Source organism: Dasypus novemcinctus, chromosome 25 (assembly GCF_030445035.2).
Source record: "Dasypus novemcinctus isolate mDasNov1 chromosome 25, mDasNov1.1.hap2, whole genome shotgun sequence".
NCBI lineage: Eukaryota > Metazoa > Chordata > Mammalia > Cingulata > Dasypodidae > Dasypus > Dasypus novemcinctus.
Genome location: NC_080697.1, coordinates 18,237,163 through 18,255,294, shown reverse-complemented (window position 1 = coordinate 18,255,294; position 18,132 = coordinate 18,237,163). Strand labels below are relative to the sequence as shown.

General features: G+C 42.9%; 2 protein-coding genes across 3 annotated transcripts in view; both read right to left on the bottom strand.

The window, feature by feature from the left end:
- GPN1 (GPN-loop GTPase 1) overlaps positions 1-6,264 on the bottom strand; it is a 33,444-nt gene extending 27,180 nt beyond the window's left edge. The window contains exons 1-5 of the mRNA XM_058287776.1: positions 5,889-6,264; positions 5,452-5,663; positions 4,668-4,761; positions 3,030-3,069; positions 450-516 (exon numbers count right to left, since the gene is read on the bottom strand). Coding sequence (XP_058143759.1) covers positions 450-516; positions 3,030-3,069; positions 4,668-4,761; positions 5,452-5,663; positions 5,889-6,255 — 780 coding nt within the window. The 5' untranslated portion in view covers positions 6,256-6,264. The remainder of the gene's footprint in view (positions 1-449; positions 517-3,029; positions 3,070-4,667; positions 4,762-5,451; positions 5,664-5,888) is intronic.
- A 4,586-nt stretch (positions 6,265-10,850) lies between these two features.
- The window catches only part of ZNF512 (zinc finger protein 512), a 46,434-nt gene continuing 39,152 nt past the window's right edge, over positions 10,851-18,132 (bottom strand). For both annotated transcript variants that reach the window (XM_058287775.1, XM_012522536.4), the window contains one exon: positions 10,851-13,058. In XM_058287775.1, coding sequence (XP_058143758.1) covers positions 12,750-13,058 — 309 coding nt within the window. In that variant the 3' untranslated portion in view covers positions 10,851-12,749. The remainder of the gene's footprint in view (positions 13,059-18,132) is intronic.

Genomic DNA, 18,132 nt, shown 5'->3' with positions numbered 1-18,132 from the left:
CTCTTAGCATTTTGGTACATATTAATAACCTGTGTCATGGAGTTATATATAAGGGTAACAATTTAATGATTAAAAAACCCTCTTTGGAAGTAGGTGACAAGAGAAAGTCTAAAGGATGACAAATACTTGACAGGTAAAAAGCCCCATTATCTCTCCATCGCTTGTCTGTCAGTCCATCCCACTTCCCTGTTCCTTCAATCCATCTCAGAGTAATACAACAAGCCAGGAATAGGTCTCTTGGTTGTCTGTTTTACTGGCTGTCACAAATATTAGATGTGAAATGTTTCACAACTACGAGACCCTTCTCTCACAGACTACTTATTTGCCTAACAAAATGCCCACTTAGGTCTACATTTATGCTCAGGTTTACACTTCTTCTTTCCCAATGTGATCAAGCTGAGTCACAAGTTTTTATATAGCCACATCCATATGAATAAAGACAGACATACCTGATCAAACCTGGTAGCAAAGAGATTGAGTGAGGTCACTATGCCACCATTAGGCCCAAGTCCATACCTGGATGTTAAGTTAAAGATTCAAATTGTACACAAATCAATTTAGCTTATAAAGTCCATACTCAGGGTATCAGTCACACAAATAGTATGCTGACATTAGTGTGACATTAATCGATATTGGCAACCCAATCCTTGACTAGTATATCCCACACAACTTAGCCTCACAAGGATTCATTCACTACCAAGGTCTTCCTCACTCATTTATCACTTTTAGGGATGGCGAGTCAAAATAAAGAAACTACAGCAACCAAAATGGAATGGACAGGGAAGCGGACTTGGCCCAATGGATAGAGCATTCGCCTATCACATGGGAGGTCCGCGGTTCAAACCCCAGGCCTCCTTGACCCATGTGGAGCTGATCCAAGCGCAGTGCTGATGTGCACAAGGAGTGCCCTGCCACACAGGGGTGTCTCCCACGTAGGGAAGCCCCATGCGCAAGGAGTGCACCCGTAAGGAGAGCGGCCCAGCGTGAAAGAAAGTGCAGCCTGCCCAGGAATAGCTCAACACACAGAGAGTTGACGCAGCAAGATGATGCAACAAAAAGAAACAGATTCCCGGTGCCGCTGGTAAGTATAGAAGCAGTCACAGAAGAACACACAGTAGGGAAACGGACTTTGGCCCAGTGGTTAGGGTGTCCGTCTACCACATGGGAGGTCCACGGTTCAAACCCCGGGCCTCCTTGACCCGTGTGGAGCTGGCCATACGCAGTGCTGATGCGCGCAAGGAGTGCCGTGCCACGCAAGGGTGTCCCCCGCGTGGGGGAGCCCCACGCGCAAGGAGTGCGCCCCGTAAGGAGAGCCGCCCAGCGCGAAAGAAAGTGCAGCCTGCCCAGGAACGGCGCCGCCCACACTTCCCGTGCTGCTGACGACAACAGAAGCGGACAAAGAAACGAGACGCAGCAAATAGACACCAAGAACAGACAACCAGGAGAGGGGGGGATTTAAATAAATAAATAAATCTTTAAAAAAAAAAAAAAAAAAGAAGAACACACAGCGAATGGACAGAGAGCAGACAACGGGGGCGGGGGGGGGAGGGAGTTTGGGGGGAGGAAGAGAGAGAAATAAATTTTTAAAAATAATAACAAATCTTTAAAAAAAATGGAATAGACAGATGCATCAGGCAATGATAGCCGGCAGGTATAGCCGTTAAGATCACCTATACAAGCAGCGGACTTGGCCCAATATTAGGGCGTCCGTCTACCACATGGGAGGTCCCCGGTTCAAACCCCGGGCCTTCTTGACCCGTGTGGAGCTGGCCCATGCTCAGTGCTGATGCGTGCAAGGAGTGCCCTGCCACTCAGGGGTGCCCCACATAGGAGAGCCCCAAGCGCAAGGAGTGCGCCCCATAAGAAGAGCCACCCAGCACGAAAGAGAGCACAGCCTGCCCAGGAATGGCGCTGCACACACGGAGAACTGACACAACAAGATGACACAACAACAAAAAAAAGAAACACAGATTCTTGTGCCGCTGACAAAACAGAAGCGGACAAAGAAGACGCAGCAAATAGACACAGAGAACAGACAACCAGGGTGGAGGGGAAGGGAAGAGAAATAAATAAATAAATAAATAAATCTTAAAAAAAAAAAAAAAGATCACCTATACAACATTCCTTCCTCTGATTCTTACAAATCGAGCAACCTGCTGACTACAATTAAACTTCTTACCTAGACTAATCTACAGGGAAAGAGCACATTTTATACAGCAACGTAATAAGAGTTAATCCTACTAAGCCTACCGATTTCTGAGTTTCCCTGTCGGAAGAGGGGGTGATCACCAGGGCGTACCTTCTAAAGTAATACTACTTTGTGGGACGCAGGTAAAGCAGAGAGCTAGCATCTCGCACTCAGTGCTCTTGAATTACAATAGCCCACAGTCTGGGGAGACAGTAAGAAAACTGAAATCACAAGCTAAAATTATTTCTTTTTTTTTTTAAGATTTTTTTCTCTCTCCCCTTTCACTCCCCCCCCCAGTTGTCTGTTCTCTGTGTCCATTTGCTGCGTGTTCTTCTTTTTGTCCGCTGTGTTTCTTTTTGTTGCGTCATCTTGCTGTGTCAGCTCTCCGTGTGTGCAGCACCATTCCTGGGCGGGCTGCACTTTCTTTTGCACTGGGCGGCTCTCCTTATGGGGTGTTCTCCTTGCGCATGGGGCTCCCCTACCTGGGGGACACCCCTGCGTGGCACGGCACCCCTTGCACGCATCAGCACTGCACATGGGCCAGCTGCACACAGGTCAAGGAGGCCCAGGGTTTGAACCGTGGACCTCCCATGTGGTAGACGGATGTCCTATCCATCGGGCCAAGTCCGCTTCCCTAAATTTATTATTTCTGATCATCAACACTACCTCTCCCACACCAATCTTCCATCACCTCCTAATAAAATTACTTTAAAGCAATCAAATGTTTTTGCTTATGTATTTCACTAGGCAAGATAAAAATACTCTTTACTAAGCCATAAAATGCACAGACAGTAATGAGCCAGGTATGAGTCAAAACCAAAGTAGATGTGGAAAAGGATACTGTTTCATAACTTCTTTGTACTTCACTGTGTCACGAATATCTGGGGGGGGGGGACAATGAACCAGAATTTAACACATAAGAAACAATATAATTTGAGACCCTCTGCCTATAATGTCCTAAGCTGATGGGCCCTCTTGAGTCACCTCCATGTCCTCTGAAGAAAAAAATAAGTTTTTTTCTTGGTATCTGAGTTACTTTTCACATCTATTTTCTAAATTTTTAAGAAAAGAGCATTGAATTGAAATAGGAAAAGTAGCAAGACCATGAGGAGAAAAAACAGAAGGGCAAAAGGTCTCCTGACAGCACTTTCCTTACCAGCAAGAAACTGAAACTAGCTTTCTAGGCTTTTCTTGTCAGCATTCTCTTCTACCAATTTCTCCATCCACACTGGTTTCCTTCCATTCAAAGGATAACTGCCAAGTAACCTATAAAGAACGTTAGGACAGGAGCTCTCAAAGTGTATGGTAGTGATGGTCTGAGACAAGGTAGAAAATTTTATAGAACTTAAATATCATATTAGTGACTATATGCACAGAAAAAGGTGCTAAATCAAGGAAGAAAGTTTCTTTCTATTAATAGTTGACTACAGGTTTCAAAGGCAATGCAGACATGATTTTTAAGGATTTAATCTGTCCAGTTATAGCTAACTAAACATAGCCACCAGTCTGTGACTCCCCCATCAACTGTTAGAACTTCATCCTTTAAATGAGATGGGAAATTTTTTCCAAACTCTTCCCAAAATCATCTCTGCTTCTTAATGCAGTATTTCTTTCATTAGTAGGTTTGGGATATAAGAAGTTTACTCGGGATTAAGAAGAGACAAGGAGGACTACGATTAGCATACAGCCATGTCCTGGAAATCCGGATGCCTCGATCCTATTAAGAATCATGACATTGGATCACATTTTTTTTTTTTTTTTGAGGTACCAGGGCTGGGGACTGAACCGGGACCTCGTACGTAGGAAGCCAGCGCTCTACTACTGAGCCACATCAGCTCCCGAGTTGGTTTTTTCATTTGTTTGCTTGTTTGTTTGTTTTTGTTTTTAGGAGGCACTGGGAACCGAACCTAGGACCTCCCACGTGAGAAGCAGGCACTCAACCACTTGAGCCGCATCGGTGCCCCACATTCATTCTCAATCTTGAAGTCACATACTTTTCTTGGAATCTGATGAAAATTAGGAAACTGTTTCCAGAGTTACATAATACATGCACATATACACACATTTTTCCATGTGACTTTGAGAGTTGGAGCAAGATTCCTACAGATCAGTGGGTAAACTAAAGCACAAGAACCCTTATTCCTTAACTAAACTTTGAGAAAATAAACTAAACAGAAAAAGTTTATGCATCAGATTCTGAAGGGTTTATGGCCTAGAAGTGAGAGGACGGATTTTATTCACTTCATTTTTCCAAAGAACAATAGCCTGACACACTGGGGTCAGAAAGAGGAAAAATAAAGGTGAGTGGGAAGGCGGCAAATAGACTTAGGAAAGAAAAGGAATAAACAAAGAGAAAATGTGAATAAAGAAGCCTGGATAGGGACTCTAGCAAATCCAAGGAAAAGGAAAGTGCTTTAGAAAAGATGGAAAACTAAGGTGCTAGCAACTGAAGACAGCGGTCCTCCTACCATTCACTCACCAATATTGGCAGGAAAGGGAACTTCATGCACAGCTGGGTCCAGGTTGATCACATAAGGTGGAGAGCCTTTGCTATGCAGGTGTCCTGTGAGCCTCTGCAGACATGGGGAGGTGGGTAGGAAGAAGAGGGTATGATAAATGGACAAGACAGAAATCCCAATCGTTTATCGACTATGTCTGAAGACTTCTGCACTTGCATTTCCCTCTATGTGAAACATCCACACCCTATCTATGCTCACCTCAAACATTCAGCTCCCAGTTCAAATGCTGTCTTTATCACCCACATAACAGAGTTTTCCCTACTCTATCACTTGTTTTGGTTAGACGTGTTTGGAGTTTTCTGTTTCTCCCACCAAAATATAAACATGTTAGTTCCATGAAAGCAGGAACTTCGGGAAATTAATTTTCGCTGTAACCCCAGTGCTTGGAACAAGGTAGGTGCGCCAAAAATAATTCTTTAACAAATCTTCACCGGAAGGCAGAGTGCTAGCACTGTATTAATCGCTGGAGTTGCTTTTAAATCTCTGCCTTTGAGAAATTTGCAATTTTATCGGCAATTCGATTCTAGTTCAAAGTGGTAAATTGTACCACGTATACAATGAGCACTGAAAGTACACAGAAGAGAGCCTTAACTGACCCAGGTTAGAGTCCGAGAAGAATTCGTCAAGAAAGGCACCTGAGCTCACGGGCAGTCCCGGAAAGCCACGCGCCGCTACCCTCCAACCCCGCCCGCCACAGACAACCTCACGCGCGCACCCCTTCTATGTTCACGCCGTATATGTCACCTGGACAAAGGTGGTTTTCCCAGATCCCGCCATTCCCAACACCAACAGACAGACTGGGGGCTGGGGGCCACCCGAAGCCTGCGGCTCTGCGGCAGCTGTGGGGGCCGCCATCTTCCTTCTGGCTCCGCCCACCCGACGATAGAGACGCTTAGTGGCTAGAGAGATTCGCCGCGACGCTCTGGGCTCGGAAAGAGCATAGAGCTGACTCAACCCTAAAGAGAAGGGGCAAAGGGGCGGGGATGTGGTGACGGGGTGGGGGCGGGGCGAGGGGGCGGGGATGTGGTGACGGGCTGGGGGCGGGGCGAGGGGCGGGGGCGGGGCGAGGCACCCGAGCCTGTCCCGACGCCGGCTGGGGGGCAACCGGTGCCAGTGGCGAGGAAGTGGGGAGCTGGACAAGCCCGACGAGCGCTGAAGAGATCCGGGAAGAGGGTGCTTACGGTTGTTGGGGAGGGCCTGGGCTGGGAAGCCCTCGCCCCCCGGAGCCCGCGGGCAGGGTCCCACAGAGGGAAAATGAGCAGAGTGCGTTTCACTTTCGGCCGGCAAGGAGCGGGGAGCAGAGCCGCGCGAGGCTCTGCCAGGGCTGCTTCGGTAGTCGAGGAGGTTCGACAACTTAAGGCCGGACGGGCCCAGATTGGCGCGGGAAGCGACTCCCGGGGTTGCTGGGCTGCGCCGCGACGCGCTGAGCACGGAATCGAGAAACTGCGAAAACTTTCCGACCTCGGACGCTGTCCCCACGTGTCGCAGCACCCGGACACTAGCGCTCGCCCCTCGGCCATCGCCTTCAGTGAACCGCACCATTACCATGACCTTGGGGATGAGCGCTTGTATGCCTGGCAAGAGTGAGTCCCAAAGGGTGCATTATTCCTCCTCCCGACCACCCAACTCTGTTTCTGTGGCCCTTTGTTAGTGTTCAGTGAGTCCCAAGATCTGGGTTCGCTTCCATTTGCTGAACCTGTGTTTAAAATTGAGCTCATGCCTGCCAGGGTTATAGTGAACGCTTACTGTAAACTGAAAAACACAGTACCTCATCTTTGCCCCTGTATTCCCCGTGCTTTTCAGTGACTAGAACATAAGCGGTGCTCAAAATTACTTCCTTGTATGAAAGTTCAAATATGCTTTTGTTTACAATATTGCTCACAGTTGTGGGGGAGGGCCTGGGCTGGGGAAGCCCTAGTCCCCTGGAGCCGGAGAGCAAGGTCCCACAGTGGGAAAATGAAGAGTTTTGTTATTATTTCCTATTTGACTAAGAACTGACGGGGTAATGTCTCGCTTGTCCCTCCTTCAGATTTGCTGAGAGCCCCAGGCCATCTTCGAGATCTTATTCTGGGTTAATTAATAGTTTTTTCAAGGAAGAGAATGTCACAAAGGCTGAGATGATGCTTAAAGAAAAGTCTGTGGTGGAACTGAAGGAGTTGGAGGAGCAAATAAAACAGGCTCAAATCCAGCACGGACAGCTCCTGCAGGACAATGTGCAGCTCCGTACTGAAAAGACAGTCGTCCAGGCTGAAAACAAATTCTTTCTGGAATACCTGACCAACAAAACTGAGGAGTTTAAAAGGCAACCTGAGAAGCTGTGGAACGACTTTGTACAAAAAAGTAAGGAGATTGAACAATGTAGGCAAGCAACAGCCTCCAAATACGCAAAACAAATTTCAGCGCTTAAGGAAGAGCTCTTGGAGAAGGAAAAAATCCAATCCAGTCTGAAGCAGCAGTTGCAGGCAATGAAGAACATTTCAATAGCAAAGAAGAAACAGGAGGCAGAAGTGCAGATTTTGCAGAATGCAAAAAAGCAAGCTCAAACTGAGGCAGCTGCAAAGATTGAGGAAACAAAGACCCAGATGCTCCAAGAAAAAGCATTACTGGAGAAACAATTGAGCGAGCCAGACATAAGGCAGTTGGGAAAAAGAAATAGACAGGAAGTTAAGAGGAACAGCCAGGCCTTAGCGTGGACAACAAATTGTTATACTCTTGAGTTCTACCGTGGCATCAACAGAGAGAACCAGCAGTTACAAAAGGAAATATGGCAGCTACTTCAGCAATGCCAGGAGTTGGAGGTGTCTCAAAGCCAGTTAAAAAACAGGAAGCAGCGGCTGCAGCAGGAACAGTGGTATCTGGAGGGTTTAAACCGGGGGAGACAACGAATGCAAAGGCACAATTGGTGCCTCAAAGGACAGGATGCAACAAAGATTAACCCAAGTAATTCCTGAACTAACAGTGATTAAATTAGCACTGGAGCAAGTTCTTACGTGATATAGCAACTAGATTGGGAAGGTTTGGCCATCTCATATGCAATGAAGGATTGGGTGCTTATTTTCAGCACTACTGCTTGATATTTGTGACCAACTTCCCTTAACTCTCTTCCTTTAATTAGCTCTTGCTATTAAACAGGATGTTCCACACACTTCCAATTAACCTAATACCTGACCCTAACCTAATACTCAGCTACTTGCTAAGCGCCCGTACTTCAAACTCACTCAAGCAGCCAACTTGAGGAAGAGAAAAACATGTGAATCATCCCATTTAGCTAAATTAGATTTCTTTATAGAGAGAAAAGTACCTTTAGGGAGAGCGTTTCAGAAGGGCTTTGAATAGTGCTTTCTGCTTTTTAAATAAATAGCCCAATATCAATGTATCCTCATTCCTTTTGGCCAACTCAGCAAAGGCAAGTGTTTTTGAATTTTTTTTTTAAGTTTGTGCCAGTGACCAGGTACATCGTTCTATAGTTTTCTGCTAGCAGCCAGTCCTGTAAATGCTGGGCAGAATGACCTTTGGTCTGATGCTATATCCCTACAATTTTAGCTTTGAATAAACTGGGAACTTGAAGGGGACATATACTAAGTCAACCATTTGTTTTGAAAATGTTTTCTGTAAAGAAACACCTGGAACATCAATGGGGTGACTGTAGGCCTTTGCTTGATTCAGGAAAATGTATCAAAAGAAAGTTTGAAAATATTTGGAAAACTTTATTTTAGAGTCTTGTGCCTCCATTGTCATCCTATTTCCCTAGCAGCACTTTAAATTACAAGGATAAGTAAAATAACTTAATATTACTTTGTCATTTATTCTTACATGTGCACTTTATAGTACTTGAAATCTTTCATGATCAATGTATGCCATCTATTTATGCCCATTTTATAGAACTGGAAATAGTATTTTTAAATTAGTACAGGCTTTTAGGGTGGTTGTATTATCTGGATGTATGACATTGATGGTTAGACCAGTGATTTATTTGAACCCTGACTCCTAATTTAGGAATATAACCTCCTATTTTGACATTGCTCCTCTATGGGAAAATATGTCTTTGTTTTCCAGAAATTGTGAAGAGAAGCTTCAAAACATTTTCCTGAATTTTCAGTTCTTAATGTGTAAAATGAATTCATCTATAATAAAAAGGATCCTCCCTCAATGTGCCTCTAGTTTTAACAATTTTTCTTGTTAAGTATCTACTTTTTTTATGCTATTAAACAATGTGTTAACAAAAAACTACATAGGATTATAATTTATTTGCTAATTCTTAAAATTACTATTCCAATATATTTTCTACTATACACTTCTATTATCACTTATGCTTATAATAGTATGCAAGTAATAAAAGTAGTTTTAATGCAAAAATTAGGCCTTTAGGGTACATGCAAGGTACCTTGACCTTTATATATCAATTCAGGAGCTGGAAATAAAGATTGAACTTGAAAGCATGGTATCCAACACAAGTTTAAGGTCCTATTCTTTGTGGCTGCAAAAAGACTCTTCCTATTCTGCTGTTAATTCCCCTCCTGCCACTGATGTCCTGATTACGTAACTCAGGAATCAGTAACTTCCACCTGATCTCAGGTTTTTTTTGAGGTACCAGGGATTGAACCTGGGACCTCATACATGGGAAGCCGGCACTCAACTACTGTGCTACACCCACTCCCCTTGATCTATTTTTACTTCCTTTCATCCCAGATAATGGATCTGGTGGGCTGCTAGTGGCTATCCCTCTCAGATGAGGCCTCTGAAGGACTTTAAAGGGTAGATCATATCTGATAATGTACTTTGAAATCCATACCTCCAAGTGAGCAGCAGGGTGGCCAAGTAAGATCTCAAAATCTACTTTTGTCTGCTTTGCAGCAAAGTAAACAGTGTGATGTTACAGAGTGTGACCTTAGATGGAAAAAGACCTCTCAGGTGAAATTTAGGTTGCAACCTGAAAAGCCCATAGTGCAAAAACCAAAGAAACCATTCCAGGTAGAGGGAACAGTGAGTAGCCAAGGCCCTGAGGTGGGAATAAGTTTGGTATGTTCAAGGAACAGAAAGGTCAAGACGGTTAAAGTGAAGTCGGAGAACATTCTGAGAACACAGGTGGAGTAGAGGGTGATAAGGCTAGTTAAGGTAGGCAAGGGTAAGAGGAGAGAGGCCCTAAAGGTTTGAATGGGAAACCCTTAGGCTTTTACGAGCTGAATGAGGTCTGACTTACGTTTTTAAAAAACTCACTCTGGCTGCTATATGGAGAAGGTACCTCAATGAGTAAAAAAGTAGAAAAAAACCACATAGGAAGCTATTGTTGTCATCCAAACAAGATGTGATGATGGGCTGGGGTAGTAGAAGCAAAGAAATGAACAGATCAGGGATTTACTTGAAAATTAACAGGACTTACTAATGGATTCACTGGGGGGGGGGGGGAGGGGAAGGAAAGAGAGAGATATATCAAGGAAACTCCTAGGCTTGTGGCCCCAGCCCAAAAATCAGTCTGCTGCTGAAGTGAGGAAGAGCAGACTGTAAGGCGAGGAAAAACCAAAGGTTAAGATCAAGGAGAAGTAAATGGAAGCAGAAGTGGCTCAAGCAGTTCAGTGCTCACCTCCCAAATGGGAGACATCTTGGGGGAGAAAAATCAAGAAGTAAAATGTACAATGTATAGTGTTCCTTAAGAATTGTTCGTGTGAATTGCTTTTTATAATGGAATTATTTTTAAACATAGAAAAAATAGAGTAAACTACCGTTAGAAAAGAAATTTCACATTCAGTTGAAATCTCTGGGGATATTAAAAATACTATCTCAAATTTACTGTGCATCATTCCTGTACATGTTTTCTTATTCCTACATATATATGTGTGTGTGTATACACATTTTTGTATCCATAAACAATACAGAGCATGGGCAAATTTCCTTTTAAGACAATTCACTTTAGTCTCAAACAAATTATTCTTTTTAAACAGCACACAGAGTCCAGGAGCTAAAGAATTATTGAGACAACAGCATTTTTTAGCTTATTTTAGACTCCTACCCATTCCAAGACATCTAGTTCCCTACTCCGCCCCCCCCCACCACACACACACACACACACACACACACACACACACACACACAGTGTTAACAAGGAGTCATTTGCAGCCAGAGTCAATGAACAACTAGAGGCATCATTCTAACCAAGAGTCATTTATTTCTTTTGTCACTGCCAAACATTCCCCAAGTCTTACTCACCAGAAATTAACAAAGCTTCTTCATTTCTCCTCCCTAACAACCCTTATCTACTGAAAGGACTTTGAGAATGCAATTGCCTTATCAAGAATGTCAAGTATATATACCATCTCCTTCACTTGTTTCAAAACTACCTATCCTGGCAGCATCCAAATCAGGTTTCGATGCTCCCTTGTTTGAAAGTGGTCTTTACAAAAGCCCACACTTTAAAGCTATTGGAGGAGCACAGAGAAGAACAGAAAGCTGGAGTTGTTACAGCCTTTCAGAATTTGAAAAGGTGGTACCTGTCCACAACAGAGTTAAGGGTCCTTTATTCATTTTTACATGGCATACACCACCAAAATAGGCAAGAATATACAAGACTCATATTCAAGGAAAGGGGGGAAGAGAATCAGAAACAAGACAACAGAGCCAGTGCTTTAGAGAAAGCCAGCCTCAAAGAGAAATAGTCCATTAGACATGACCAGGTAGGCATGAAGTTCAGAAAATGAGTTTCTTTTTCTACCTCCAGATAAATATCTACATCTGGTGCCAAAGTCTCAGGATACAGAAAGGATAGATTCCATGGAATGAACGGCAATGCTCTCAGAAAATTCAAGAGATAAGAGGATGGCTAAAGGGGGAGATGAGGACTCAGGCAGTGTGGACTAGTAATTGAGGTAAAGTCCAAGGGAGAAGGAAAGTGACCAGGGCTGACCATCTTAGTGGCATAACCAGGAGCAGGATATTGTGTCAAAATATCATAACATTCTCAATCCTTAAAACCAAGGGGGAGCGGAAGTGGCTCAAACAGTTAAACACCTGCTTCCCACAAGGGAGGTCCTAGGCTCAGTTTCCCGGGCCTCCTAAAAAACAAAAAGCAAACAAGCAAACAAATAAAAAAACCAACTCAGGGGAACTGATGTGGCTCTGGTTGAGCGCCAGCTTCCCACATACGAGGTCCTGGGTTTACTCCTCAGCCCTGGTGCCTCAAAAACAAAAAACAAAAACAACAAAAAACAAACAAACAAAAAAAAAAACCCAAGGGAGCAGAAGCACTGTTCAGAGCAAAAGAGGCAAGGCCTCCAGCCCCACCAAAGTTAGGATAGTGTTTATTACTGCTTCTGCTTTTTCCTTCCAGTCTTTTTCATGTTTGGGACACATTAGTCCTGACCCTGCTGTTTCATGCCTGTGGGTCTAGTCAGTCACTGCTACTTAACACAAAGAAAACATTTTCCAGTATACAGAGTAGGGAGGTTCTAGCTTTTTCATCCTAAATTTTCTGTCAATCCTAAAACCATATTAAGAGGACAAACAGCCTCCATAAAGTCTTTCTTAAGGAGAAAGGGCAACCCTATTATGAAAGCAACAACAGTTCTAGCTTCTAGGCTTCTTATATCACAAATACAAAATGAATAAATCAGACATGGTTTAAAAAAATTAGTCTGGAATTGTTTTATAAGCTAGATGATGGAGTGGCTACTAAATCAATAGAGCTTCCAAGAACATTCTACTCCTCAGGAAGGAAAGGACAATCAAAAAGATCTGTTAATCTTGTACAGGGCAAGAAGGGACTGTAGTTGGCCTAAAGAGGGAGCACTTTGGGGCAAGATAAGAGTTAGAAAAACAAGACGCCATGAGGAATAGCAGGAAAACCTACCAGAAAAGGGGACAAAGTGAATAAGTAGGAAAAACAGGGAAATTTACACAGGAGGAAGGAGCTGAGAAAGTCACAGCCTTACACAAACAGCTGAAAGAGTAGACGTCTCTCCGCTCAGCCCCATGACTCTGTCCTCTCAGCACAGGTCCCCGTGCCAACAGCATCACACCCATTCTCCTGGGAGTGCTCTCTCGCTGGCTGCCTACTTCCTCCCTCGTTTATGATTAGCCTTTGGGGGCCTTACTTTCTGGCAATGAGCAGGCACTGGCTCCTGCTCTGGTTCCTTACAGGAGGTAGACACTGCCAGGTCCTCAGTATTCCTCCTCTGACCCTTCCCTACTCTAAGACTCAACTCTGCCTCAGGAAGCTCAAGGCCAGGCTGCTGCCGCCTTCTTAGAGTCCTTCTGCTCCTGTGCTGCTGCCTCCGCTTTTCTTCTTCTTGCTGCCGCTGCTTGATCTTCATCAGCTTTTCAAAGCTTTTGGTCGTTGTTGGGTTGACAACGAACCAATCCTAGAGAAGCAAAATAGAAACGTTGTCCAATGACATAGTGGAGAGCATAAAGAAGGGGTGTGGGGAGAATAAAAAAGGCATGGCTAAAGCAGAGCACATTAAGGAGGAAACAGATATGGAACCATAGCTTAGCTCTCTGTATTTGAAGCTGGAGAAATTCAGTATGGGGCAATTATTACTATAAGCATTTATCATATAAGACATGACTCTGGTTAATATACAGCCTAAAAAGACTGTTTGTTTTCATTCCACCCATTTATCTCCTTCAGGAGAAAGCTCTTCATGACACGTAAAACATTAGACCACAGGAGATTTTATTACATGACAGTGTATGGGTAAGAGCATGAATTTTGCAGCCAAACTGCCTGAGTGAAAATCCCAACTCTGTTTCTAGCTATGTGATCATGGACAAAGTACTTAACTTCTCGAAGCTTTAGTCTAAAAAAACTAAGGGACAGGGCACAGAAAATCCAACTGTGAAGTAATCTTGCCAAACAGCAACAACAATAACAACAACAGGGAAATGGATAGGGCGTCCGTCTACCATATGGGAGGTCCGCGGTTCAAACCCCGGGCCTCCTTGACCCGTGTGGAGCTGGCCATGCGCAGCGCTGATGCGCGCAAGGAGTGCCGTGCCACGCAAGGGTGTCCCCCGCGTGGGGGAGCCCCACGCGCAAGGAGTGCGCCCGTGAGGAAAGCCGCCCAGCGTGAAAAGAAAGAGCAGCCTGCCCAGGAATGGCGCCGCCCACACTTCCCGTGCCGCTGACGACAACAGAAGCAGACAAAGAAACAAGACGCAGCAAATAGACACCAAGAACAGACACCCAGGGGAGGGGGGGGAAATAAATAAATAAATCTTTAAAAAAAAAAAAAAATAACAACAATGATGATGATGATGGAACTTGAGTTAAACCAAATGCTCGATCTTCTAGTCCAATCAATTCATAGGAAAAACCAGGGCAGAAGAACACCGCCACAGGGGAGCAACTGGCAAAATCCAGAATGTGAGTAAGCCTATGTCACAAATGACAGTTTCTTCACCAAATAAATGGTAATGGGGGAGGGAAAAAAAGGGAAAACTTTTACACCTGCACTATCCAATGAGGTACCCACTAGCCACATGTGGCTAATGAACTCTTGAAATGTGGCTAGCCTGAAGTGAGATATGCTCTCAATATAAAATACACACAAAATTTCCAAGACAAAATGAAAAAAATCTAAAATTGCTCATTAAAAATTCTCTGTAAATTATATGTTTAAGAGTATGAGATACATTGTACTAAATAAAATCTATGATTAAAATCATTGTCACCTATTTTCCTTATATATATATATATTTAAATGTGACTACTAGAAAATTTTAAATTATATACATGATTCATGTTACATTTCTACTGGATAGTACAGCTTTAGATTAAAACAAATTAAATAAAAAGAAAAGAAAAAGAGAGAGGGAAAAAAACCCAAATTAAAACAAAACAAATACAAAATCTATATCTTCTTTACACCCTGATTTGAACAAACCAATTCTGAAAAAAAGCTGTGAGACAATCAGAGAAATTTCAATGATGATAAACTTAAAAATCACTGTTCACTTTTTCAGGTGTGATGATGGTTGTGGTTGTTTCTTTAAAAATCCTTACCTTTTAGAAATACATACTAAAGCATTTGCAGCTAAAATATGTGAGATTCGCTTTAAAATAAACCTGTGTTTTAGAAGAGTGATGGGGGAAGGGAGAAGGTGAACACTAGGGATTGGCAGGCACGTGGTTCAAACTACCATGTTGGGAATGCTCTTTTGGCAATATGGGAAGGGTTACTGGGAGTTGATTGTGGGGGGAGCATTTGAGACAGGGCATACCTGGGACAGGCTTCTAGGGAGTGTGTGAGTGATCATTTTGTCATGGTATGTGGTATCAGTGGGTAAAGACCCACATAATGAGTGGGAAGGTGGTGGATTCCCATTCTGGGGAGGCCTGCTGTGTTCTCAAACAGAGGGGAAGGAGTCTCTTAAGAGCATGGGCAGAGCCTAAAAGGGAAGGACAGACCAGTGTGTCAAACCCTCAGTGTTGTTCCAAGTAACTACGAATCTTGTCTGTCAGGGAGTGAAGCCTGGTGGCCACCATGGGCCCCAAAGGGAGGAAGACGGAGGAATAAAACAGAAGGAACGGAAGCATTTGGGGGGCGATGGAAGTGTTCTATGTGAACTTATAATAATGGATAGAGGCTATGTTATATTTCATTAAATTTTATAAAAGTCCAAAATGTACACCATAACGGAAACCAATACCATGGTTAGTAGCTATGTTTCAATATCTGTACATTAGTTTTAACAAATGCATCATCCACATATAAAAAGGTTATTAATATGGGAAAGGGGGAAAGGGAGAGGTATATGGGAGTCCCCTGTATTCTGTACATGGCTTTACCGTGACCTAAAACTTTGAAGACAAAATGAAAAACATTAAGACACTGGGAGAATAAACGGAAGAAAATCATGTCACTGTACATACAGGTCAACAGAACTTTTAATGATGAAAAGGCAAAATGATGAAAAAAGTTTAATAATTTTTCATTATCTTTTAATACACTGACTTCTAAATTTTATTTTTTCTGTATTTATGTTTAAAACTATCATTATTTCATTTTATTGGCTTCATTTTTGAAGAAGTTTTGGATCACAGAAGGGTTACAACTGTGGCAGAGGAGGATCACTGTTTTGGGGAGTCAGTGATGGGGAATACATGGGAGAAAGTTCACCTGGGCACACACATATGGCATATAAATATGTTCAAATGTTCATGGGGCATTGTCACAGGAGTAGAGAGTCACACAATAACCAAAAGAATATTAAATTCCTTGGGAGCTCTGCCACATACTCTAATGGAAAGGCAACAATCCCCCAAGTACTGGGGCAATGACTAGTGAAGGAGGATGGTCCATTGATGGGCCCTTAACATTGATGACTGTGCTTATGAGCCTTTGCTTTTGAAATCAAAACTTAGCCTAGAGTTGTAGGGTCCCTAAGAGTTACCTATTGGGAACCTCCCTGTTGCTCAAATGTAGCCTTTAAGCTGAACTCATCATATAAATGTAATAACTCCTCCCCAGTGTGGGACATGACTCCAGGGGATGAGCCTCCCTGGCACCAAGGGATTGCTACAAAGTACCAACAAGCAATACAACTGGAAAAAGAAGAAAAAAAAAAAAAAGACCAAAAGGGGGGAAAGGTAAGGACAAATGAGTTTATATGGCTAAGAGACTTCAAAGTTAGTTAGGAGGTACATTCGCTTATGCATGTCTCAGTAGGCTCTCATTGACAACCAAAGTAGATACTACCCCAAACACAGGGGCTCCTGAGGGCTCTAGAGACATGCAGACACTATAGTCAGGGCAGATACCTCAGGAGTTTGGTCCCTTGCCAGTGGGCCCTACTTTGGAATGTATCCTCCCCAGTGTGACAAGAGTTGGACTCAGCTGTGGTTTCCCTACATATGGCTCTTCCATCCTTCTATTTGAACCTATAAATTAGTACTAGAGTTGGCAGGTGGATGTCCAAAAGACTTAAATCTTGGGATGTCTATGTGCTAGCTGTGCTCTGAATTTCAAAAGAGTTGTACCACCTACTATCCAGTTCATTGGACTGACCCAGGACAACTAACAAGGAGATGATGGACACACAACATACCAAGGAACTGAGAATGTCTAAAACTGCAAGCAAGAGACCCATCCACTATACATATGGTATCAAAGCCCGCCCCCTCCTTCAATTAAATGTGGAGTGGGCATCACCATCACTCAGTCCTCAGAACTGGGGAACAAAACTATGGACTAAAGTAGACTTAGTAGTTTTCTACTACAGACTTATTGTGATTCTAGCAATGGAAGAAAGATCACTGATGTGGAGGAAGTGGCCACTGGAGGTTCTGGGAGTAGAAAGAGAGAAAAACAGGAGCAGTCTGGGGACTTGGGAACTGTCCTGAATGACATTATTAATACAGGCCATTATCTATCCTGCCATAACCTACAGAGTTGAGTGGAAGAATGTAAACCACAATGTAAATTATAATCCATGCTTAGTGACAATGCTCCAAAATGTGTTTATCAATTGCAATGAATGTACCACACTAATGAAAAGATGTTGCCAATGTGGGAAAATGTGGGAAGTATGGGGAGTGGGGCAGAGGGGGATCCCCTATATATTCTATGTAACATTTATATAACCTAAGCATGTTTTTAAAACTTTTTTTATATTATAGGAAAAAAGAATGAGTGGAATTATATATAAAACAAAATTGGCCATATACTGATGACTGCTGAAGCCGGCTGGTGATCACATTGGGTCCATTAACATAGCAGCCTCTTTGTGTTTGAAAATTTCCACAATTAAAAAAAAAGTACAAAAAAAGAGTAGTGTAAGAAAACACAAGGAAGGTAGGGGGGAAAAGGGTCTTTACCTTGTTTAACCATGTAAAATCTATAAACCATTGGACAAATGCTAGGGAGTTAGCCCCAAACCAAGTAAAAGTAATAATTTTGTTGGTTCCAATTTTTTCAGAAAAAAACTAGAAAAACATGATAACTATATAAAGGTCAGATTTTGTCAGGGGAAAATTATCTTTCAAAGACTTCCTGAGGCCTTTTTTATAAAAAGGTACATTGTATACAAAAGATATAACTGCCTTCCAGAGGGAAAAAAAAAAATCTCAGATTCTAGGAAGAGATTTCCAAAGCTTAAACCAGTGAAGCAACAGGAACCACATCTACTGAAACTCAAGCCACATGGTTAAAAATGACTAAATCTGAGGGCAGAGAAGAGCTGAAGACATTCCCTGTACTTTTCCTCATCAGACAATACAGTTTTTGCAGTAAGATATTCTAAGAGAATGCATACTCTATTCCTTGAGCTTTTGCACGAAGGATATTTAATTATGTAATAACCAATTTCTCTGTTCATGTGTATTACTAAAACTTTCCTCCAAGAGAAAACACTTGACCTTCTGAGCTTTAAAATACTGTTATAATTCCAGAAGTTATGCTTATGCATGTCTCAGCAGGAACTCACTAAATGCCA